General features: G+C 35.5%; 1 protein-coding gene across 3 annotated transcripts in view; it reads right to left on the reverse strand.

The window, feature by feature from the left end:
• TRPC6 (transient receptor potential cation channel subfamily C member 6) overlaps positions 1–27,172 on the reverse strand; it is a 126,840-nt gene that overhangs the window by 35,619 nt on the left and 64,049 nt on the right. For all 3 annotated transcript variants that reach the window (XM_079101940.1, XM_079101941.1, XM_079101942.1), the window contains exons 2-5: positions 19,678–20,452; positions 8,450–8,632; positions 6,032–6,196; positions 1,337–1,553 (exon numbers count right to left, since the gene is read on the reverse strand). In XM_079101940.1, coding sequence (XP_078958066.1) covers positions 1,337–1,553; positions 6,032–6,196; positions 8,450–8,632; positions 19,678–20,452 — 1,340 coding nt within the window. The remainder of the gene's footprint in view (positions 1–1,336; positions 1,554–6,031; positions 6,197–8,449; positions 8,633–19,677; positions 20,453–27,172) is intronic.

Raw genomic sequence — 27,172 nt, forward strand, 5'->3', positions numbered from 1 at the left:
ATAATCACCAAGTTCCTTGCATTTTATCTTTTAAGGAGCTCTGAAATCCTTTCCACCACCCCCAAGTTTTGGGACCTTCCTTCTCACAGAGATCACACACTGGGCCTCAATCTCTGGACCTACCCTTCCTTGAAGCCACCTTCTACTCCAAAACCACTGTGACCTTTCTGAAATGTGATCTGATCACATCCAGGAACCACTGAAACTCTCCTCAAGTCATTTCATCACCCTTATCTCCTCTTACCCACAACTACAAACACACCTGGGCCCCAGCTCTGCCAAACTCATAATATCTCAAGCGTGCCAGGTGCTGTCCTAGTTTCACAGCTCTGCATCCAATGTTCCTAGGCCTTGCAGTGTCCTTATCTTCCAAACACTTGGTCCAGCTAACATATCCTGTTCACCAACATCTCAGATTGAAGTTACTGTCCAGAGAGAGCTTCCCTGTCCCTTCTACATTCCATCTCCCTCAGATTTAGATGCACAACTTGTATATGTTCATAACACCTTTAACAGTTCCCCAAGTATAATATTTGTCACATTGATCTTCAATTACTGATTGACTTATTGACTTGTCTCCCAGACTAAACTTCCTCAAGTGCAAAAACTGCTTCTCATTCACTTTAGTATCCTTATTACCTCACAAAGGCACTTAATAACTGTTGAATTTATTGATTCATAAATTTCCAGTTTAAATGTTTGTCTCATTTTGTATATTTAATGACAAGACAAGGGTATAATTGGATTCTAAAGAGAAACTGTATGCCATTTGAGAGATTTAAAGCAAGCTCTTTAATCCTCACATAAGTCCAAAAGATGGATGTTATTATACGTTATAAGCCAAAAGACTGAGGCACAGAGAGATTATGTGATTTGATGTATGTAAAGTCCTTCAAACAATTCCTGACATATATGATAAATGTTTAATAAATGTGAGTGGCTATTAGCTTTAGCTTCTACTTAATTTCAACATAAAATCATGTGGTTGTTTTCAAGTTTGAAATCCCAGCTCTTCAAAAATATGAATGGTAGTTTTTCATCACTAGTGGGGTTTGATTAATACCATCCTGTTTTCTTCCTGGATTTTTGCTTTCATTTTTTTATTCTTGTTTTGTTTCGTTTATAAAATGCAAAAAGTTCATGGCATGTGAGGAGACTAGGACATTGATAATAAACCCAAGACAACTGTGCTTTAAGAACACAAAGGAAATCATGATGCGTGATGTATTGTGTCATGCCGCATACATTTGTAAAACTTATGTGTGAAAGAATCATTGTTATTCAGTCCAACTGCTAAGCCTGCAAAAAGAAATGATGACAGAAAATCAGTCTTTACCTATTACCCAGGATATAATGAGCATCTCCATCCATGAGAAGCAGGATGTTTTCATCCTGAACAGCTGTTTTGCATTATCTGTGCTGGTTTCATTAGGAAGGAGTTTGGTGCCTTCAAATCTGTCAGCTGCATTCATGACTAAAAGTCCCAGAAATATGGTGAAGGAGGCTGCATGTGCTACAAACTTCATGAATGGTCCACGCATTATCTTCCCTATCTGTCACAACACACACCAGAAGAAAATTTTAATTTTGTTCTGAACATTCTGCAAAATACATACACATACATACATACACAAGAATAAACTGCATAATTCAAACCCCTTCTAAAATAATTATGCATATTTATGTAATCAGTGTTATAAGAATATTTCCATGCTGTTATAAAATTTTGGTCACATTCTTCACCTATCTGTGCTGATGTTCTTAATTAATAGTTGAATAAACCAAATTTTCTATCAAGAATATTTAAGTTCTTAGGATACTACACGATATTAATGAAAAAGCACAGAGTATAATATCAGGGCTATTCATAGAAAGCAAGTTAATATAGTGGGCCTTAAGTATTGAGGAAACAATGAAAACATTGAACTGAGTCTTCTTCACAGGGTACAAATCGCTGGTTGTTGCCCTCGTGTCTACCTCATTGACGTTCGTGCAGTTGAGGCCTCAGCTGATGTTGCTATCCTGGTGAAGTTATAAGTGGATGAAAGCTCATGAGCACCAAGAAGAGAACACCTAACTGAGGGCAGGGCGAGACGGCAGTTACCATAATGTTGGAACAACGTCCTGGAAGGACACTGGATTTAAAGCCCAACATTTCAGGTTCATGTTCCAGCTTCATTCCCTCCTCAACCAAGAACCAATGAGTACATTTCCTAAATGATATGAAAATCAAATTCTTTATATGAAATAGAGGGATAGTAAAAACTATAGTGTTCGTATAGTACAGGACTTATTTGTCTGAAATACATAGATCTTAGCCTAGGGAGACAGAGAGTCTAGACTGTGTTTCAGGGGTTCTGGGCATCCTCTGAAATGGGGAACAAAATTCAGTATGTGTGTGTAGTCTGTCTGCTTGATTTCCCTAGGGAAGAGCCCATAATAATAAACATCAATGCATCTTTTTCTCCATGGCATGCCATATGTACAATTTTAATTCTATAATGTTGTATATGTGATTTATTTTAATCATGTATTAAAGCAAACAAAAAGAGTATTGCTAGATCTAGTATTTCCTCAAGGAAAAGGCAATTATAAATTTTAAACTGGATTTTTCAAATTGACAATGCATTTGGTGGTTTTGGACAAATGCACTGGGGGCAATGATTGTTAGCAGTGAAATTCATGGAAGATTATGTATTATGTGCCTTATTTCAGCAAGAATAAGACACAGTCTTCAAGGACACCAAAAATACAAGACAGTATAAATCAAAATAGAACCAAATAAATAGGAAAGAAATGAAAAATGACAAAATGAGGTTGGGGACATAAAATGAGGCTGGAAATAAAGCTACCCACATTAGAATGGGCTATAAGTCTGATAGCTCTGGAAGCTTAGATTGGCTTTCCGGGATATCTCTGAAATCAGGGTACAGTTAATCAGGTGGAGCTTCTGACCTGTCTATACCCTGACCACTGGGTGGTCAGGGCTCCACTGGGCTATTGGCCCTTATATAATATAATTCCTTTTTTTTTTTTTAACTCTGAAGGGAGAATGAACAATCAAACCAGACATTGTTGCTTCTTATTTAAAGTTTTAAAACAAACAGATAGACAAACAAAAGCAAACAAAATGTAGGTTGTCAGGAAATGTAAGTGGTGAGTTTCCTCATATCCTTCATATCCTTTATTTTTTGTTATGGACAGTTTTGAGTTGTATTTCTCTTTGAAGTAAGGGAGACTTTGTCACTTCTCAGGTAGCCCTTAGGAACTAAAGTAAGTCATCCATTTTAGTAAAATTTTCATCTATATATTCTGGTATATACACAGATTTCCCAAAAGGAAAAAAAATCTATGAATATGAAGAGTTTGTGGAATAAGTTGAACAACAGGTGTACCTAGCAAATTATTGAGGGTAAATACTGAAAAAATTTTGCCTTTAAATGTTAGATGTTGGCGTGGATATGGGGCAAAAGGCACACTTACCTTGCTGGTGGAGTAGCAACATTGGTGCAGCCACTCTGAAAAGCAGTGTGGAAAATCCTCAGAAAACTTGTAATAGACCCACCTTTTGACCCAGTTATCACACTCCTCAGTTTATACGCAAAGGACTTAAAATTAGTGTACTACAGGGACACAGCCGCATCAATATTTATAGTAGCTCAATTCACAATAGCTAGATTGTGGAACCAACCTAGATGCCCTCCAACAGATGAAGGATAAAAAAAACGGTGGTATGTATACAAAATGGAATATTATTCAGCCATAAAGATGAATAATATTATGGCATTTGCAGATAAATGGATGGAATTGGAGAATATCATGCTAAGTGAAATAAGCCAATCCCAAAAAACCCAAAGGCCGAATGTTTTCCCTGATAAGTAGATGATGATATATAATGGGAGTGGGGGATGAGAGAAGAATGGAGGAACTTTAGATTATGTAGAAGGAAGTGGGGGGGGTCTGAGAAATGGTGGAATGAGACAGACATCATTACCCTATGTACAAGTATGATTGCATGAATGGTATGAATCTACATAGTACACAACCACAGAAATGAAAAGATGCACTCCATTTGTGTACAATGAATCAAAATGCAGTCTTTAAAAATAAAATAATAATTTTTAAAAATGTTATACATAATACCCTTTTTAGGTATCCATCTATGACCAAATGCCTGGCTACCCAACAACACATAGGAATGAAAAGGGTTAAGGCTAGCTTAAACTAAGATTATTTGAAATTGCAGTATGATCTATTTTTATTGTAATGAGCATGGGGCAGCAACTAATATTTAGGAGATTGAAGAATGTGAACAAGAAAGGAAAAATCATTTCTGAAAGGGAAAGAGAAAATCCTTGAGGACAGAAAACCAACTTTAAACAGAAACAGGGCCTCTATAAAGAGGCATACCCTTAGAACAACTTGATTTGGATAAATTCTCATGGATATATTGGAAATTCTAAAATATTTTAAATACACATTAAGAAAAAGCATAAATTTAATGGAAGCTATTTTCCCCTCCAATAACATATAAATCCTAAGACTTGCAAATAATGTTTATTCTCATTGCTTACAGGAAAAAATTACAAAATAGATTTTATCATCATGCTTCAAAAGACAAAAAAAGTAAAACAGAAAAAAAAATCATTTGAAGCATCCATTTAATGTGATTATTTGCCTTATTGCTCATAAATGAGGATGGAAAACAAATGCCAGGAAAAAAAACAGCCACAGAAGAAATAGTGAAGGAAATCAGGTTAATTAGGATTCAATCAAAATTCAAAAAATGTGTAAACCTAAGGACTGTTATAAATAGCCTATTTCAAAGCACCAGATGCTCTAAAAGGCTTGTGTTTTTGAATTTTCTTGGTTTAGGAAAGGAAAATTATTAAGTTTAGAAAAGAAATGTTTTAACTGATCACAGAGTGATGACAAATAATTCAGCTTAAAACTCTAAAGACAGAAAATGAGTCGAAGCAGAACAAACCATATACATAGACACAACTTATGTTCAAGTAAGTACCATTTAGACTTTTTTTGCAAAGTGAAATTTGTCATTCCTATGAAAAAGGGGGGAAATCTAAATTTCTAGGAGAAAATCTGACACAATAAATGCTATTTCTAATAAGTCTCACATTTTCATTTATGTTCACTTATATTATATTTATAGAGATCAATTTTTGATCCTATATATTTTAAGGGGGAAAAACTATGATGATGGATTTTACTGTCATGAGAAAATGCCTAGTTCCTGGCAGTTCCTACCATGTTCACTAGAAGTAAGTATGAATTTCCCATTGTCTGAAAGGCTTTGCATTGGCTTTGGAGAATGTATTATTTTGAGAGCTCCCTAAATGGCTAAAACACCAACCATGTGACTAAGTTATAAGAAGGCAATATGATGGTCATGTGGTGGTGTATGTGTTTGCACCCATGTGTTACATGTGTCTGAAGATTTCTTTTTCACACAAGGTTCACTGGAACTTGTTTTCACCAAAGTCTGGTCAAATAGATTTTGCTAAGAAAATGGACTGTCTTTGCTGTTGGTTTCCAGTGTACTTTGTCCCTAATATAAATATTCTTAAGTGAAATAAGTTCACATGAGGATTTACATGATTTTCATTTAAGATTGGTCATATTAGTTAAAATAAATACAAAACAGAACTCCCATCTCAAACATTGCCAGAGGAAAAACAAAGAGAAGAAAGCAATCATTTTTATGGTGATTTCATCAAAATATATAAAACTATATGCATAAATGTACCTAGGGAAAAGACCAAATGGCAATAAACTAATGTAGTAACTAAAGTTTTCTCACCCGTTAATAGTAGTAATATTAGAGGTGAAGTTTTTCTTCTTTTCATTTTTACTTTTGTTTCCCTAGCAAAAAGTGTATTATTTTGTGATATGAAGAACAATAGATTATTTAAACACTATTATACCTTCATGAAATTTTCACTTTGGAAATAGAATTTTTCCCTTCTATCACATACTTCAACAGATAACAGAGCTACAAGATTCACCGACCTACCTTACTGCAAGGAGCACACCAGTAAATGAGAGCCAGGAAAGGGAGTCCAATGGCCACAGCAAGGACCACGAGGAACTTGACTGCCATCGTCTGTTGCCTGAGACCGGAAAGATTCTCATACCATATGGAGAGAAGTTGCTGTTGGCAGTTTGGATGAGCTACAAACTAGCAGGGCAGTGACAAAACATTTAACAGCTTGATTAAAGAAAGACTCAGCATAAATTATATTCACATGTTCTAATATTTAGCTCTGTTCTTTTCCATGAAAAATATTGTTGGAATTAAAGAACAAACAAGAAACATCTAATTAACAGTCATCAAGCAAGATGGCAAGAGGCTCTAATACATATGGTATAAATTTGGAGATTCCAATTTATCAAGCTTTTCCTTTATGACTAATGGGCTTTCTTTCAAAGCATATAAAATTTGTTTTGAAATTTAATATTATGAGAAGTTTCATCAATATTTTACACAAGGACTTCTGTGATTTGTGTGTGTGTGTGTTTCTTCTACTTAAAATGAAGTTAAGATTATACTAGCTTAGATGTCTAAAATTTTTTTAACTATACCACATTTCCTGCACTAACCTAAAACACCACACATAGTTTATACTGTTCCCTTTGTATGTCAGTCTGTTTCTGTACTGCCTATTCTGTTCCACTGATAGCTCCTTTTATTGTTACAACAAATTCAATTAAGAAAATTTTAATTTCACTTTTTTTAGAATTATTTACTTATTTATTTATTTATTTGGGGTACCAAGGATTGAATTCAGGGGAACTTGACCAGTGGAGCCACATTCTCAGTCCCATTTTGTATTTTATTTAGAGACAGGGTCTCACTGAGTTGCTTACCACCTTGCCTCTGCTGAGACTGGCTTTGAACTCACTATCCACCTGCCTCAGTCTCCCAAGCTTCTGGGGTTACAGGTGTGCATCATTGCACCTGGCCAGAATGTTTTACTCTCAAGTGTTTATTTCTTACAAATATTTTTCTCAATTATTTGAGTTTTCACAGAGAATAAACATTCAATAAATTAAAACAATAACCCAAAATAGAGCTTGGTAAAGAATATTAAAATGCTATATAAAAGAACTACAAATGATTCTTAAAGATAGCTAACTTTGAAGATAATTAATAAACTAGATAAAATGTTTATCTCCTCCTAATGGTAAAATTTGGTAACATCCGTTGTGGGTGGAAGAGGTAAGCCCTCTTACACACTGTTGGTGTATGCAAACTAGTGCATCTGGTTTTTTGTTTTTTTTTTTTTTTTTTTTTTTTTAGTGCATCTGTTTTGGAGGGAAACTTAACAAATGTTTTGAAATTTAAAAATGAAAATTTGACATATCAATTCCACACCTAGGAATTTTGTCTACAGATAAAATTGATGCAAGTAAACAAGCCACATAAATGCATGTACTGTACAAAAAAGATAAGGTTGTAATAAACCACAATCTAAAAAATGTAATAAACATCCTTAAACAATAAACTGATTAAACTGATACAACAATGGAGCTTTTAAAGAAAAATGGATGTTTATTGACTGATGCATGAAGATGTCCAAGATATAAATTTGTGGAGAATATAACAGTGGTTAATTACTCTCCATTAAGCATTGGACAGATTTAGGGATGGCATGTCTGTACTATTTGAATACTTTCCATATAAAGAGATTACTCTTATTATAAACCTATTTTTTAAAACTTTTTAAAGATCTTATATAGCCTAGCCAGGCACAGTGGTACATGCCTGTAATCTCAATGGCTTCGGAGGCTAAGGTAGTAGGATCACATGTTCAAAGACAGCCTCAGCAACTTAGCAAGGCCCTGTCTCTAAATTTAAAAATACATTTAAAAAAGGGAGAGCTGGAGGTGTTGCTCAGTGGTTAAGCACCCCTGGGTTCAATCCCTGGTACTGAAAAAAAAAAAAAAAATCTTATCCTAGGAAAGGGATAGACACCAACTACAGCATGAAGACAAAAAACTGAAAACATCCTACAGATAAAGAAACAGCTGGAGGGAATTCAAATACTTTACAGAAGGAATTGAAGATATTGGCTCTGACTTGAAAAAGATCAACAAATGGAAAAATGGAATTGAGTTTGAAATACTCTAATAAGGTTCCTATCATGTTACAATCACCTTATAATTTGTATATACAAGGTTATTTTTATGTCATCACTTAAATTAAAAAAAAAACTGGCAATCACTGTAATGTTCTGCATAAATAAGTCTAAATTAAAAGACTGACATGTGATGTTTGAGTGCTTCACATGTGTATGATTCATTAGAGAATCTGCCCAGTCAAACTATAAATTAGAAAAACCCAGTTCAGTCTAACAATGCCAAGCCTTCATCTCGTTTAGCAGTGGTAGGAACTGAAATAATGAAAACAGGCTTCATGGCCTGACCTTACTTTTTTTACTTCATATTTAATGGCAAGTTTTAAACGGCTGAGATTGGGACGACTGTGATCACCCGGGTGCCGTGTTTCAACATCCCCATTCAGAATGGCTTCGACTTCTTCAGTGTTTCTGCACAGATCGAGGAGTCCAACCACAAAATCTTTGCATTGCATTGACAATTTTTTGTAGTCATTCTGGGAAAAACAAAGTAAAATTAAGAACAATAATGTCAAAGAGTAGCAGGTTTGACTATGTTACACAGCAGAAGTTACCGGTTTTGAGGGATGGTACATCTCAAGAAAAATTCATCTTAGGTTTTTTTTAACGTACTTTACCATAGCATCATCATCATGCTTTGCATGCATCATACCCTTCATAGACATATACATAATGAGGGGTGGGAGGAGGCAAGAATGGAGGAAAGATGGATTGAATAGAGGAAAAGAGGGGTGGGGAGCGTGTAGGGGAAAGGAAAAATAACAGAATGAGACAAACATCATTACCCTATGTACATGTATGATTACACATATGGTGCAACTCTACTTCATGTACAACCAGAGGAACAACAGTTGTACCCCATTTGTGTACAATGAATCAAAGTAAATCAATTTTTAAAAAAGCAAAATAATAATTTCATCATCTAGGTACATAATACACATTTGATGGATCTTTGATAGACTTTGTGAACTGCTGGTAAACTTGAGAGACTGCACAGTGGAAAGGTTTCAGGAAAAGCAAGCACATATCAATTATTTTTTTAACCAACTGTTTTTATCAAGCAACATTACATGTCAAATATGGGATCAAGAGATAGATGTCAATTCTGCAAGTTGAGATATTCTCTTTAGAGAAAAGAAAGCTTATTGAAAATGCTTTCACTGTTTTGTTATTGTTTGGTAGTTTGTTCCGCTTGGCCTAATGTTCTGCAGTCATCTAGAGTGCAAGTCGAACACAAATTATCATAAACTCAAGTCATCTTTCTATACAATATCTATTCACATCTTCATCCCAATATTTCTAATATTTCCTTTCTCTTTATTTTCTTAATAAGATCATATATATGTAAATGTGAATCAAGAAAACCTATTAGCTAGAGCTTGTTGTGTTGCAAGGGAATCATTATTATCTCATTTAATTTCACAATAATCTTGCTAAGGGTTAATAGTGTGTCCAAAATCATGCAGCCAGTAAATGTTAAAATATGGTTTAAAAGCTAAATATGTTTGGAACCAAGTGCTCTGCCTTTGAAAATAGTGCAACTTCATCTTTTCTTCATAGAATGCTTTTGTACTTTGATTTTTGAAATAAATTGAGGGTGGGGAGCAACCACGGCAAATGATGCTCCCATCTCAAAGATGAGAAATCTAAGGGTCCCTGAAGTCACACAGTTTCACTGGCAAAGTTTGCCTTTAAACTCAGCTTTGCAGATTCAAAGTTAATTGTCTCCTCATCCCAAAAGTATCATGTATTATCGGTTGAAAAAAATCCCTTGGAAGAATCAAGAGGAATATGCTGGAGAAATATGTGTGACTCTGGATGTCTGTCAATTAGTCAGTATTTTAGAGAGTCTATCTGGGGCACAGTTTCACACTAGGTCTGTGTCAAGCACCTACATAGGCTCCTCTCTATGAAATGTGCTGTATGAACTTCAGAACAGCTGGTAACTGCTAAATAGACTACACTTAGCGAACTGCAATCCAAACAGATTCTGTAAAAGCAAACTGAGAATACAAACTATATCTTAACTAAAAATGGCCCATAGTACTTCTAAACAGGTGTCTGTTTGGATATTTATGAAAACAGGGTTATGAGGAAATAGCTTTGCCCCTTTCACAATATAATCAATTAGGGTCAGGGGATAAATGTGGATATGGAAGCTGCCCATCTACTGTATTATAGTACATGGGTTAGGATCTTGGACTTTTACAACTACAAAGACCTGTAATCAAATCTCAGATCTCAGATCTTCCAGTTAAAACCACTCTATGAGAATGCTATTTTTTTCCTGTCATTTCATAGGTGAGAAAACTGAAAGTTAGTGAGATTAAATAAGTGTTAAAGTGATCAAGCATGCTTCACATGGTGCTGAAAATAATCATTCTGTAAGTAGTATAGAATAACTATTTTATGTCAACAAAGGCAAGATCTAGAAACAGGTCATCTCTGGATATTCATAAGATTCACAGAGGCATAACAGAGTGTGAAGCTCCTGGCTTTATTGTATATACTGTTCAACTATAGAAGTATCTCTTTCCTTTGAAGATAACGAAGTAGTATCCAATATCAAAACTCAGATTTTAAGAAGGCTCAAGTAAAACTAGATATTTTGAGAGCACCTGTGATCTTTCAAGTGTGGAGAAATATTTTTTAGTAGAAACTATGTGAATGAAAATTCCTATTCAAGAGCTTTGTGATATTTAACAACTGAACCTAGATTTTTTTCAAATTAACTGCAAATTCTCAAGATATTCTCAAGCAAAACCACCTATTTCTTAAAAGAAGAAAAAGAATGAGACCCTGCTTTCAGAAACACAAACTTTTTTTCAATACAGAAATCCATTTACAAATGTTTCCATATTTAAGTTCTCTCAACATGACATGTCAATTCATTTAAAATGAAATGTTGGCGGTAATTCATTAGCCAGCATGTGGCACCATGATTGTGGTTCCTTGAGAGGAAAAAGTGAAGCTAAAAGGTTGACTTAATAGGTTGATTAACACTTGGTTTCCTTTTAGGTGGGTTCCCTGTAGGTGGGTCAGACACCTATACCTTCCATTAATAAATTAGAAATGGGTCCTTGCCTCTTGACCTTCCAATTGAAAAGAGATAACTTACAATAGTTAAAAGAATTTAGAGATTATTCGTTAAAAAAAAAAATCCTTATAAAAATACTTCTTTCAAAATATCATCCTAAAACCCTTGGATTTTACACAGTAGAAGAAATATTATTATCTGTAATTGTAATCTCTGTACCTTCTTTATACAAAAAAAAAATAAAGTTTACTTCCTAGAAAATTAATAAGGTCAGAAAAAAATAGATTGCTTGGTTCTCGATAATCAACTGTTCAGTCTTCGAAGAAGAGCAGACCTGGTTTTGAAAGTAGACTCAGCCTACATATTAGCAATGTGACTTAAAACCTCATAATTCTTATGGTAAAACAGGAATAATACTATTACCTGCTTTTAGGGTTGCTGTGAAAATTATACAAAATAACAAAACACCAGATTCCTGGCACAGGACAGTGCTGATCAGTGATAATTATTATTATTTTCATTATTGCATAAACAATATCCAGCTCTCCTCAATAAGCTATTATAAAGCTTTTCTAACAAATGTAAAGGTATGTTGGGATTCCTGGATATGATCTGAGAATTCACTGAAAGTAAACAGTGATCCATGCATGCTCTATACATCAATACTGTGATAGATACTACAGTCTTGCAAAGATGGAAGTTTTCTAAAATGGAAATCTATGCATGAAGTGTGAGGTAAGTAGAGAATATTACTATTGATTTAGTGATGAATGACCAGCCATGCTTGTGGGAACAAGCATCACTCTGGAACTTTCCTACTCCTCAGGATAATTGTCACTAAATGGCACAATGACCATTGAGCTTTGTCTCAATCGATGTGGTATGATTACCAAGCATTACAGAGGACCTATGTGGAATTGTGAGGGACATAAAAGTTAATTAGGCACTATTCCACAGGAAAGGTAAAGATAAATGGGGTGCAATTTTAAAACAAGAAGTAAAGGAGGACATTTTCCCAGCTATGTTGGATGTTATTAACTTTTCTGTAGATTGTTAACATTAGTAGTAGCTGCTAATTTAACTCAATCCTAACCTAAGCATAGAAATTTTCAGGTCCTATTGAAGCTGTGAAGTTGGAGGATCTGTGGACCCTCATAAAACAGATTTTCATACTTAACTTCCCTCTCTGACAGTTGACTTCTCATAACCTAAATGTCTGCCAGAATGAGTTTCTCTATCCATCTATTTCAAGCTATGAAGTATATTCAATTTGCAAACCTCTGGAACGCATGTGTTGTCTCACACACACTACCATTTAACTGCATTTTCTTACTTACACATCTGCCTTCTCTCAATGGTCTCAACTGTCCTTAAAGACAGGATTCTATTTTACTTGTCATTGAAACTGCACAGTCTAGCATACTGGGAGACAAATAGTAGATGATCAATAACTTTTGTTGACTGACACAAAGAGAAGAATGTAGCTAAAAACATACCTGGAGGTTGGAAAAGTTACTTCATTTCTGGTCTTCTTAATTTCCCCCAATTATGGAGAACTTAAGTGCTGCTGTATCAAAAATTTAGAGGTAAATCACTTAGAATAATTCATAAAGTTCAATAATGGTACATTCCCTCCTTCTCTTTGGTCAGAGTCTCAGTCCTGTGTCTGATTCTGCCTTGCAGACTACTTTCATATATCAGTGACACCCTGTGCTATCCTGTAAGGTCTGAAAACAATCATATTGCCTTCCTGCTAACAAAAACTACTTTTCATCTTAGCCAGTATCTTTCAGGATATTTCTCTTTCAAACAATACCAGATACTTTGAAACATTATACACCAGAACATAGCAAGAACTTAGCAACAGACATGGTACGAGTCTCTTCGCCGTCCCTCTTTCTCAAAATCAGCAGCAGAGGCATCTGGAGGGCCATGTGCATGTCAACAGAGAGACATAAAGGAGCTGGAAAAGCTCCAGAAAATACGTCTATCCAGAATGACAGTGATAAGGACCATCCTGCTATATAAAATAAATTGTTTTAGGAAAGATGAAAGGAAACATTGCATATTACTACAAACAATCTAAAATGTATGCAAATTTCAAAAAGGGCTTAGAGATAAGTCAGAGGTACAGAGTGAGATACTAAAAAGAAATCGGAAATCTAGGCAAATGGATTTATTGACAAGACTGCCCCTGGTCTTGACCTCTCTCCCTTTAAGCTTTTCATTCCTGATAAGATCTTAGACTTAAGTCAAGAATAGAAGCTCTCCTTTAATATGGAAAACAGTCAGTTCTGGGTTTCTATTTTTTTATAAATTTTGTGTGTGCTTCTAAAATTAGGTCTATCTCAAAATTAAGCTTAATTTGGCCAAGTTTTCATGCTACTAAATCATAAGGCTATTCAATAAAAAATTGAATTTAAGTGAATAAAAACTTTTTAATTCTTTAAAAAAATTTTAGTTTATTTATAATTGATAGATAATAATCATATGTATGTATGGAGAAAATATGATGTTCCAATACATTTATATATTGTATGATGATCAAATCAGGATAATTAGCATATCCATGATCTCAAACATACATTATTTTTATTCAGTAAGAACATTCAAAACCTTCTCTTCTAGGTCATTTGAAATGATCAATACAACAACATAAGGTAAAAACTCTTTTGAATACTCATTCTCTTCTTAAAGGTCTACAACTCCCCAAAGCCCATTGGTTTTCTTCTTGTTCTTGCTTCATCTGACTGTTAGATTTCATTCTGTGGTCTGGTGTCCCCTCTTGTTATGGTTTGCATGTGAGGTCCCAAAAGCTCACCTGTGAGACAATGCAAGAAGGTTCAGAGGAGAAATGATTGGATTGTGCGAGTCTTAACCCAATCAGTGAATTAATCCCCTGATGGGGATTAACTGAGTGATAACTAAAGTGGTAGGGTGTGGCTGGAGGAGGTGGGCATTGGGGGTGGGGCTTTGGGAAGTGTATATATCTGTGTCTGGCAAGTGAAGACCCCTCTGCTTTCTGATCATTATGTGAGCTGCTTCTTTCTGCCATGATGTTCGGTTCACCTCAAGCCCTGAGAAATGGAGCTGGCTTTCTATGGACTAAGACCTCTGAACTGGTGAGCCCACAAATAAACTTTTCCTCCTTTAAGATTGTTCTAGTGAGATCTTTTAGTCCCAGCAGTGAAAAATCTGACTAAAACACATCTTCTTGGAGCCAGTTACTGATTTGGTAGTACAAGTAATAAAGAAACTTGTTTGGCTTAAAATATTCTAGGTACAAGTCTAAAATTGCCTGAGATATTCTGAAGCAACTCCCCTGGTCTCTTTTGTTAATGAACTATGGGTTATTATGGAAGGAAAGAATATGGAAGGACTTAGAGAAGCTATACATTGGAGCTTAGAAAGTAGCTGTGAAAGTTCTTATTCTCTGACCATCATAAAATAGATTAGTTGTCTTCGAGCAGAAACACACTTTCCAAGGAGCTGTGGAATATTGAAAATTTTAAAGGAATCAATTTTTGGAGCCTAGACTTTCCTAAAACTGATTTCCTTGAAAATAGATCTTTTATTCCTTTACAAAATAGTTCCCCAATCTCATCCACCTATGTACCAAGCAATATACAATCTCCCTCTACTGATTAATCTAGGCACTATAAACCCTGAGGGACTTCTTGTACTTTTTCTGCATTGAAACACATTTTTGTTGAAGATGAAGCTTAGTGATAGAAATACAACATATTGGTTCATGTTATAATGTCTTCAGTTCATACATATAGTGAAGCATGGTGGCAGAAATAAGGATCATTTTCAATGTACTTCACTTCCTCATACTATAATAATTGCCAAAGAATGCACCCCTCTTGAGTGACAGACCAGTAAGAGCAGAGCATCAAGAGGGACTATTGGATACAATACTCCCCTTTATCCATACCTGCACTTTCTATAGTTTGTTACCCCTGTTCAATAGGAGTTGTAAAATGTTGGTGAAAAATTCTAGAGATACATTTTAAATTGCATGCCTTTCTAAGTAATGTGATGAAATCTTGCACCCATCCACTTTTTCCCTCCTGGGACATCAACTATCCCTTTGACCAACGCTTCTGTGTTGTATATACTACCTTCCCATTAATCACTTAGCATCCATCTTGTTATCAGATTGACTACTGTGGTATCACAGTACTTAGGTTTGAGATATTTTACTTAATAATGATCCCAAAACTTAAAGTGTGGCAATTCAGATTTGCCAAAAGAAAAGCCCTTAAGTGCTTCCTTTAAGTAAAAAGTGAAAATTCTTCATTTGAGGAAAGAAAAAAGATTATATGCTAAGGTTATTAAGATCCACAGTATGAGTGAATTGTCTCTCTAAAATGTGAAGAAGGAAAGGTGGAATTTACGCTAGTTTTGTTTTCCCATCTCAAACAGCAGAAAGTGCAATGAATGCTTATTGAGATGAAAAGGCATTTTATTTGAGTAGGTATGTATAGGAAAAAACATAATATATTAGGGTTTGGTACCATCCATGGTTTCAGGCACCCACTGAAGGTCTTCTCCCTGGAGATAAGGGGAGACTATTGTACTAAAACATTTCCTTTTCATGTATTAAAATGGAAGTGATTCTTTTAAACTGTTCTTAATACTCATCTTTTGAACATATCATCAGCTATCTCAAAATGGACAAGGCAGAGAAGGTTAGTGAGGATGATTAAATCTGACTTAAAATAGACCCTAGGACACAAAATTTTGAAAGGTTAATTGTTAAAATCCATGTGTAAGACTTTAATGTGATTTCTTTTGGACCTAGTATGTGTAAAACAGTAAGATAGTTCTCAAATCATAAAATATTCATTCCAATAATAAATCCCCTTCTAGTTTTATCTCATAAAATCTTTAATAATTTCTACATCCTATTAACAGAGACTAACATGCAGGCTGTGATGCATAGTAGTTTGAAGTTATATACATATATACATTCTTCTTTCACTAAACATATAGCAAAAAGTGTTCACACATGGTTAGGACACTAAAAAATATATTCCCAGTAAGAATTGTATCCCACAGAGGTAAAATTTATCAAAATTTACATATATTTGTTATTTTGAACAACTGGGTTCCATTTATGTAGTTTTGATCAAATGTATTAACAAAAAGATGCAGTGGTAACTCTCTTCAGAATTTTTAATACCTATGGCCTTATCATCACAGAAAACAAATTCTAAAATACATACACATGTTACATATATTTATATATATATATGTTTTACATATACATGTGTACACATATGTGTGTGTGTGATTGGAAGAGATTTTACAATAAGAAGATATTACATTGGAAATCACATTGGGGAAAAAATTGAATTAGAAATGCAAGTTCAAGGAGAAAAAGGAAGATGTGGGTATTCCGAACATTAAAGATTATCATGTATTTTTAAAACAGCCAATGTTGGGCTCCAAATCATAGCATTTAGAGTCCCCTGCATACCTATGAAAAAGCAATTTGAGTTCTATATTTCAATGATAATGTATACACCAGGCAGAAATCATTCTTCAAAAATATTTAAGCTTACAAAAGAAAAAAATGAGATATCAATTTTTTAAATGTGCAAATAAGCACAGAACTTTTCAAATGCCTTTCAGCTAGAAAGGGAACCAAAGAATCTGAAGGCACAGGTGGGAGGATTCCCTGGTAAATAATCTCTCAGGTCCTTGTGAAACAGACCAGACCTGAGTTGGTCCACTGCAAACTCCCTTATTTCCTGAAACTCCATGGAGTTTGACTGTTGAGGGGGGGGGGGGGGGGAGACACTAGAAGAATATGAGCAAACATGTTGGTAGTGTATCAATGTTTCTTGGTAACAAAATTAGGAAAGATCTTTAAAACTTACTTCATTTTTATAATATTATTTTATAACATGGTTATATATTGTTTCAAAATAAGAAAAACATTGTTTTTGAAGAATAGAAGTTGCAGACCTCACAGGAAAGCTCACCTCAGAGACATTGACTTCTCTAGTCCTGTCAAAGCCATGGGTAGTGGGAGAATGTGGCTTCCCTAAGAGTTGACACAAAGCAATGGCAGCTCACACTCATTTGAGACTGTTTTTACCTCTGCTGCCCACATGTGTTGGAGAATAAAATATTTATTTTAATGCTTGATGCCTGGCAAGAAAGAAACGTACTGTTTTATGATTTGCATTTGTAAAAGCCTTTATTTTAAAAAAGAAAGAAAGAAGGAAAGAATCTCCCTTTCTTCTTTGTTTAATATAAGGACATTTAAGTCAGGTTTCTAAGTTAAAGAACTGGTGCTTGCCAAGTACTAGGAATACTCTTACAAACATTTAAAACTACTGGCCTCTTTAAATGGTAAACTAACTTAATTCTGGAAAATGACTTTTAAAGACATTAGGAATAACTACTAAAAAGATTTATCTTTTCAGAGAGAATTATCTTTTCTTCTGCCTTAACCCTCACAGAAGTAGAGCCTAAGACCATCTAAACAACTGCTAAAAGACAGTGAAAATAATACAGCCAGGTTGAGTGGAGAAAAAGTGCCTCAGTCATATATACACCACACTTAAAAGAGCAGGAAAAAAAAAAAAAAAACAAAACAAACATGTGACGAACCATTGATGGGGTGCCCAGATCTCCTAATACTCATAATGCTGTGGAGGCCTCTACATTGTGCGATGCATTTAGGAACCCCAAGGAGTTCAGGTTCTTGTTAGTTGTGATTCTTCCCAGTTTCCAGCTTAGCCTGCTCCTTACTCCTTGGAGTCATGCAATATTATAGTGACTCCACACAGCTCTTTTCTCTTCCATTAGATTATAAACTAATTGAGGGCAGGATTGCCGGCTGAATTCTCTGTGTGTTTTGTACTGCATCTCCATCCTCATGTAGAACAGAGGCTGAAAAGATGTAGGCAAGTGAATGAGTGAATGAGGAAAGAATGTGATAGCTTCAGTGGCTGAGAAGTGTATAAACAAAGATACAGTAAAAGAAACAGAAATGTTGGAACCTAAGCAGTGAAATCACATACAAACTAAATATAAATTTGAAAAATAATTAACATTCATCAGATTTCAAAGAATTTGCATTAATTTGAATCTGCAGTTCTTCAAATCACCAAGCCCTAGGAGTTATAATGAAAAGTACAAAAGAATTGGAGACAGAATGGGAAAGGATCATTTGCTTGTCCTATACTCCCAGGTGCCAGATAGCTAGAGGAAAATCACCTTCCTTCATCTTGGAAGTCAAGCACATTGTGAGTTTTTCTATAGCCATTAACCCTTTCCTCTCCTCCCTGAGGACACAGATAGATGGACACACAGGTAAAACCATTTCTTCTGTGGCATCAAAAAGCTTCTTGGGATCCTGGGCTTCAGTCTCCCAAGGTAGAGAGTATAGAAACAAGTTTTCTCACAGCATATAGAATAGAAAGAAAACAAATCATAATTTACTTGTGTAAAATACTGTACCTGATAAATCAGACCTGATTTCAAGCTGCATACAGTTTAGCAAGGCAGAGTACATATGATAATCAATGACAATGCATGACACAACAGGAACACTGTAAGATAGGTCAGATAACCCTTGGAGGGAGTTTAGAAGTGTGCCAGGGATTCTTTGGGGCTAGGAGTCTGAACTTTAATCCTCTCCGAATGCAGCACAGAACACATGGACAATGGCAGTATCTGATACCATTTCTCTCTCCAGATACCTTCTATTAAGAGACTGTGTAAAATACTCCCCAAGTGCCTGCTTTATTCATATCAACAAGGTTTTTTGTTTTGTTTTGTTTTTGCCATAACCTTAACCTAAAAAATTCTTTTCTCTCATTCTCTGTCCTCCAAAATCTATTCATTCTGCCATACACAGGTGAAATTCCATCTTACATGTAAATTTGCTGAAACCTGGTAGGAATTAATTATTGCTTTCTTAGAACCTCTATGCACACTGCTTTATGGCTCTATCTAGTAGCTGCACTATTCTTTAGATTTATGTATATATACATCTGTCTCTGAAGTCCAAGTGTGATTTTCTTAAGCAGATTCATTTTTTTCTGACCTGAACAGCATCTTTCACTGTGCTCTGGACATAAAACCAGTGCTTCGAAGAAGAAAGAACCTGAGTCTTATAGTGCAGCACACTTGGATTTTGATCAGCTCTGTCATTGACCAGTTATTAAACCTAGGCCTTAGTTTTTTATGTTTCTTTTTCTCCATCTGGACAAGAACTAATAATATCTTCTCCAGGCTGTGATAATGCTTAGACATGATAATGTTTAGACATGATAAATAATGTTAATAATGACTGGCTATGACGATAGCAATCCTAACTTTTACTATAATAATTTTAAGGAATTTGTTGAATAAAAATACAAAATTACCTAGTATTTACAGTAACCAGTACATCATGGAAGCTTATAAATACATCTTGACTTCATCTTAAAGAGGATGAAGTCCCTACTGCTAAAGACCTACCTTGAACTCTTTCTCAATGTTGGCCAGCACTGCCAGCTCATTGCTAAGTTCTAAAGCTGTCATGACAGGATCTTCACTAGACAATGACAGGTAAGCTGGACTTGCCAGACCTTTATAGGCATTAATCCTAGATCTGGAGTGGCTAAAGGAATCATGCTTTTGTTTCTGGTTGCATTCACTGCACTTGCAGAAATAATCATGAGGCCGTTCAATCCGAGCACCCTTCCGTAGGAGAGTGTGCACAATTTCATATTCCTGGCAGTGAGCAGCCAGAATGATTGGAGTCACGTCATGGGAGAACCGTGTCCCGTCTTCATCATAGGCATAAAAATCATCTTGCTGCAGTTCTGACTGGCTAGGGCTTGTGGCTAACCTCTTGCCTTCAGCAAAAGCCGGATGACTGAGAATTGCCTCCACAATCCGAACATAACCTTTACTAATAGCTAGAAGCAAAGCATCTCCAACCCGTGAGAGGTTTTCTTTCTTGAGAAGCAGCTCTGTAATTTCCAGGTGCTCATTGGCCACTGCCAGTTGCAGGGCATTCTGGCCCATGTAATCTACACAGTTCACATTGAGAGAGACACATTCTTCTAACATCTTCCGCACCACCGGGATGTTGCCATATTCAGCTGCATCTAAAAAGCGTTCTTCCTCAATAGATAGGCTTGTTGAGCGGTCATTAAACATGTACGCTGGTCCTCGATTAGCTAACCTCCTCCCCTTTTCACGAAGAACTGTCTGCCGCCGGTGTGTCAGTCTATTGTCAGTGCCCCGGCTGCAATAAACAAGAAAGATTGTGAACAAATCATATTAAGAGCATTTTAGTGTGCCAAATGACTTGCTAGTCATCTAATGCAATCCTCAATATATCAGACTTTATCTCATCATCTCTAGGCCTACTATATTATAAAATGAAGATGCATTTATTTATTAATGGATTCTAAGAACTTCTTTAAGAACACCAAGTGCTTTAAAGATTTTTAACATTTCACTTTGGGGTGGAGACTGGCAACTGCCATACTTTTTCCAGATCATTCACATAGACAGTAATATGTATTTCTCAATCACAGGTGGTAAAGACTTAGGAAATAACTTTCTTACCCATAATCAGTCACCAATGTGATAGAGTTAGAAACTACCTTTAAAAAGTAAAGGTAATAGCAAATTCATTCAAATCATCTGAGAAATAATCTTTTCTATTTCTCAGATGATTTTATTTTCTGCTTTCAGAGTTGTTTCTGAAACTCTTTTTATTTTGATGTTGAGCATTCCAAAACTGTCCTTTAATTTTTCTCATCTTTTCTCTCCTGTTCTAATGATTTAGCTTTTTGCATTCTATTCTATGAGATTTCTTCAACTTTATCCTCTAATAAACCTAAAGAAATTTTTTTCTGCTGTTTTACTTTTCATTTTCAAGAACATTTTCTTTTTCTTCAAATTTTTCTTTTTGTAACACTTTCTGTTTTCAAAAGTACAATACTTTTTCTTATCTTTCTGGAGACATTATCAATACCATCTGCACAGGCCACATTTCGGAGAACTTACTCCTAAGTAGCTTTTTTATATTTGTTTACTTTGGTCTTTGTATTTTACTTCAGAGTTTTCCCACTTATTTCTACTGATTCTTAATAGACACTCATTTCCACTTTTTGAAGAACTACTCCTTCTAGCACAATTTCTAACAGTGTAATTTTCCCTTAGGAGAGCTAGGCTGAACCTAATGTTGGTTTTGGCAAGAGGTGATCCTGAGTCACAGGGACGTTTCTGGAAAAGAAGCATTATTTCTGAGTCAACAGAACAGATGAGGCAGAAAAGGCACGAGGTTGGTTGCATGAGCAGCCACCCATCACCTTCCTGCTGAAATTCTTAGCCCCTCTTTCCTTCTCTGTCACTTTTCTGACTTCTACTAGCATCCTTAGCCTTCTACTTCCTCTTTTCTGTATTTATTATTTTACACAGTTTCTGCTGCAGACGAGAGAAAGTTCAAAGATTACGGGGAGAAGAGATTCAGGTGAACATGGACAGTGCTTTAAAAAAGAAAAAAAAATGTAAAACTAAGGAAGAAACGAGCTAGGATCAGGGGATTTATAAAAACACAGTGAAAGTACTGAGATTGTGAATTTTCAAGAAAAGTTCTCGAGGAGCTAGAAGATAGAACCAAAGAAGTGACAGAAAATAGTTCAAGGACCAAGAGATCAAGACCAAGCCCTCTTTTGTTCTTTTTCATCTGTTAAAATGGGAGAAAAATTATACCAACTTATCTCAAAGATGATTTTCAGAGCCAGCTGGAGTTATGAATGTGTAAAGCACTTAAACTCAGATTTTTTTTCTATGGTCACAGGAAAATGCACTTTTGAGAACAAGAGGGATGCCTGAACTTATTACTTTTCAACTCTTTTTTGATCAGAAGACACATGAAAATGTCAAGAACTGTGATGGCAATTGGTGTAAGTGGTCTTTGTCTCTTTAAAGAAAGAAAAATTATTAGTAGTAACTTTACTTGTATCTCAATTCTTTTTTTTTTAACTCTGGTTTCCAAAGTTTTATTTGTTCATGTGATACACCTAAGTCTACAGTGAACTAGAATAAGCTGGAGTTATGACATGTTTAATTCCAAAATTTTGAAATAATGCTTTATTATTTTAATGCTCATTTATTTGAAGAAAAAAAAGGCAAATTCTGTCTTGGCAAGCTACTATTCCTGAGAACATGTCCACTTTCCTTCTACTTGATTATGGTTTCCATACTTATCACGCCAATGCCATAACTTCCATCCTCTTAAAGGAAGAGCAAAGACATTTTCATAGGGAGGGAAAATTATCTTCAGTCTTAAAGCATCTCCTATTTGAGTCATTGTGCCACAAATATTTACCAAATGGAATGACGTAAATTTCAGATATATTTTTATTAAAAGTCTGGATTATCATTATTTCTTTAATATTATCTCGAGAAAAACCAGATACAGAATGTTTACATAAACATTTCTACTGCTTTGGAAAAATAAAAAAATGCATGCACAATGAAGTCAGTACCTATTGCCTGGGGTAGTGAGATAAAGTGGAATCCCTTGCATGTTGAGAGAATGATATGCCTTTAAGGCTGCTGTCCTGCTTTTTCTTAACTGCAGTGTAGAGAAGCAACAAGACTTTTTGTTTTGTTTTGTTTTGTTTTGTTTGTTACAAGTGTTGTGAGAAAAAAACATCAGTATCAGCTCCAGGTTTTAAATGCAAAAGCAAAATGTGTAAAACAACTTTCTAAATAACAAACAATTGAAACCTTTTGAGAAAGATAATAAATATTAGTGGATTATAATCACCTCTCTGAAAATTGATTTTATATAGCTTTATTTTAGAATTGTACATTAATAGAGAAACCATCTATTAAGAAAAAGAACAAATCAGTCCACAGCACCATAGCAACAAAACAGATATACCATTTCAACTAAAGAACAATTTTTCCATGTTAATTCTTCTCTTTAAAAAAAAAATAAGAAATTTCTTTATGTATTTGCTATTTGCAGATTTTCTTATCCTTAAAAGAAGAACTAAGCATGGTTAAAAGTTTAAAAGCCTACATTTTCATGTTTGTATTTTTTATATTTGTTCCATCGCAATATGTAATTACAAGTTCTAGGAAAACGTGTAATTAGGCACTGCCCTATGACTCTCAAATATTGATTAGGTGATGAAAATCAAATCTTTACCTACCTCATTTCCCTGATTCTTTTTGCAGGAAAAAATTGCGGCTGTTGCCCCAGATAGTGAGGAATAGAATAATCTATCGAAAGGCCAGCTACACAAATTAGCTTCTGAGTAGATTAGACTGTGTGCTTGAGTCCAGAGCATGTGGAGTAATTTTCTCTACTTCCTGTTCAGACACGATGTACTTTTATCAAATAGAACTGCTGTTATACAAACTGAGCTGCATATTAAGACCCAGCTTAACTTTGACTTCTTATTTTAAAAATCCTTGCAGATATTTTAATTAAAGCACGTTTCTACTAAGGCAGTAGTGTTAAAAATGTAAATGGCATGTAACTATTTCAGGAAGCATAGGAGACACAAGAATAGATTTTTATAGATTCATCCTAGGAAAGCAGAAATTAAGGAAATTCCCAAATCTTTATTTTATTACATGCACAATTATCCATGGGAAGAATTTGTTTTGAATATTTAGAGATCAATAATCGTACAACTAGCAGGTTGGCAGACTACTTTAGCAGGATGAATGTAAAAAGTAGCTTTATTCTAATTTTATAACACTGAGTCTGTTTTCACTCTGTTGACTTAATTTCCAGGCCTTTCTCTGAGATTAGGAAGAGCAGATTATTAGAGTGGTTTTCTTTAGTTCCATGAGAGCAAAAACTATTTTGCTGCATTCACCCTGAATTCACCACTCTTATCAGAGTGGCACATTGCAAGCACTCAGTACCTAACTGCCATCAGCATGAATCACTTCTGTAGAAGGAATAAAGTTCACAGCCTTTTTGTTCCCTATTAATCTGACTGCAAATCATTACATCGTACAACACTACAACAACAACAACAACAACAAAGGAACAAAACATGAAGGTTGAACGACAGTGTGTCCTGGTGGATATGTAATATTTCATATTCAGAAACAGAAAGCTCAGTAGGGAACAAAAGAAGTTGAAAAGCATATTTTTTTAATGGCATCCATGGAGATTTTCTTATCCTCAAAAGCAGAACTAATATTCTCCCTGCTGCCCTGTTCTCTGCTTGTCCTTGTCATTGCACACACAGCGTGATCACCCATCTTCACAAGACACTACCAAATCCCTTTAACTTCCAGATAGTTTTCTAGATAGCAAGGCTTCATTCTGATTCGATTAGCTTCACTTTTCCCCATGAGTTCCTCTCATGTCATCAGATCCCAACTTTCTGTTTGATCAGTCACACTACATCACAGCCTACCTCACTACTCCATGGGCTAAATAATAGGAGCCTGAGCTGTTTGCTGCTTTCAGTAGAAGCCAGCAAAAGTGTGACTGAAAAATATCTTGTGCATGTTACAAATTTTGGTTGTTTTTATCATCAATTGACATCTTGTTTGTATAAAATAAAAGCCAAACAGTGAGAGAATGAGAACGTGAGTAAATAATGGCACAGTTACAGAAACTTGGCTTTTTATAAAACAACTATGTCTGAAATGTCATCCTTCCTTTTTAGCCTCCAGTTTGCAGTTTAATTTATTTCATGTGTCATGTCTTTATTCTTTGAAATGCTCCTCGGTAGAGCTCTGGGCACAGGCATTTATTTTGATCTATTTTGATAGACTACTCTTGGGAATATTAAAAAGTTTATGTGTAATACAAGCAAAATGTATTGCAATTATCTCATCAAAGGAAGAAGTTTAAACCTTTGCTTCTATTATCAACAACTGTCACAGTCCTGTGTATTTCGCAAGAATATTTTCCTATTCCGCAAATAACTTCTGTATGAGACAGACTCTGGGCAGGAAAAAGAGAACACACATAAATTAGATTATGTGGCATTTAATGAAGGGACTCAGAGCAGGAGCTAGGGAAATCCAGCATGGTGCCATACAGTGCCCATGTCTAGGACAGTGTAGGTTTAGGTCTGAAGGGACCTAAGGAGGCAGCAGTTATCAAAAGTTAAACAAGGTCACTGTAAGTAAGAACCAAGAACCACTTGACAGAGTCTTTGTCCTTTGGCAGAGGATAACTGACCACCTCAGGGAGAAAACTAGGGCCATTGATCTCACTCTCCTGCTTCTCGATATCTCTAATGTGCCTCATAAGTGTTAAATCCAGCTCAAATCCTGGGGACAAATGAGTACATTGAGGCTGGTGATGCTGTCCCCACCAGACAGAGGACAGTGTGTAGAAAGGGTGAAGAGAGGAACAGGAAGGTCAAGCTAACAACACCCAGCACAGCTGTGCAAGTGAATTTGACTTTGCCATGAAAACTTTCAGAAATCACTGGTGGAAACATTTGCACAAAGAAAATGGTAAGTGCATTTGTATTATGAGTCACTGATGTATCATCAGTTCTCACCTTTCTGAGCTTATTTTTCCTCCTCCTATAAGCTATCTGTCAGGAGAGACACCCACATTCAAGTTCAGTCAATCCATTATCTTAAAAAAATGAGCCTGTAAGATTCATCCAACAGAATTTTAAGTTGATGTTCACCTGAGGCTTAAGATGAACCACTCAGATTTTGCAGGTGAGAAAAAGGGTAATCTGATGTCAAAGATACATTTGGAAAGGTTGTGAAGAGCCTAATCTAAAGCTAATTTAATCTAAAGCTTTGATTCCCACATTTAACAGTGCATAAGAATAGATATCAGTAATAGGTCTGGAATATGCTTTCAATTTCTACAAGGGCTAGATCCAAACAGTCTCTATGAGCCTGCCATTCATAAGAGAGCACAGGCAGAGAGAAAAAGAGGGTTAGACCTGGCAATAATTTTCATTTATTGTTACAAAATTGCAGAATGTCTTTCATTGCAATGGGGTTTGATTTTATCATACTTATCAAACTCATCCATTTGTCCATCTATTCATTCAGCAGTTCAAGTATTCACTGAAATCTCCATCAACATGTTCCAGGTTCTGTGCTAGGCACATGTGGAACACAGCAGAGAAACACAGGGAATGGTAGAAGAGAAAGAATTAAACAAAGACTACATGGTGATGAATGTTATAAAATGAATAGCAAGCAGATTTCAATCCAGTCTGGAGATAAGGAAAGCCTTCTAGGGAAATGTCACTTTGTCTAAGGATGAGGGAGGATAAGTGCAGAGGTGAGAAGCCCACCTCCAGACAGAGAAAACCGTGCCTGCATAAGTCTGAATCCCTTATACTGGAATGTGCAAGAATTGCCCCTTCCCCAGCAGAATTTCTGGTTCCTGACTCAGTTTAACTGAAGCTGACCATCCATTGATGTTAATAGTGGAATATTTAGGGCTTTTACTTTAGGGTAGATAAATGAAAATTAAGGTAATTCCCTAAGAGATCAAGATTCCAATTTAGGAGCTCTGAGCTTCAGAACTCAGTTACTGGGTTGCCAGTCTAAGAGGTTCTGTTCTGAAACATTTGGGGCTTCTAGAATTCAAAGGCCTGAGTTCAGCATACTTAAGGAAATTTCTAAGAAACCTGAGAACTGAGTCCTTAAAGATCTGAACTTGAGGCAACTTTGGGGAACCTTGCAAAATATTTGGAAGAACACAACTTGGAAGAAAGGCCATATTAGGAATCCTGACCCTGGAGTTTACTACCTATGTTACCCTCTGAGCCTCAGATTCCTTAATTATAAAACTGGGAGGAGGATGTCAAACCAACTTTTTAGGGTACCTATGAAATTGGTGATTTGTGGAATTCGACTTAAAGCAATTCTATGACTCATCTATCATCAATTTCAAATCCTTCTTAGACATGATTGTTCAAGATCCTGACATCAGGCAAATGATCTGAACAGACATTTCTCAAGGAAGATATACCAAATGGCCAGA

The sequence above is a fragment of the Sciurus vulgaris genome (genome assembly GCF_902686455.1).
Source record: "Sciurus vulgaris genome assembly, chromosome: 11".
Lineage (NCBI taxonomy): Eukaryota > Metazoa > Chordata > Mammalia > Rodentia > Sciuridae > Sciurus > Sciurus vulgaris.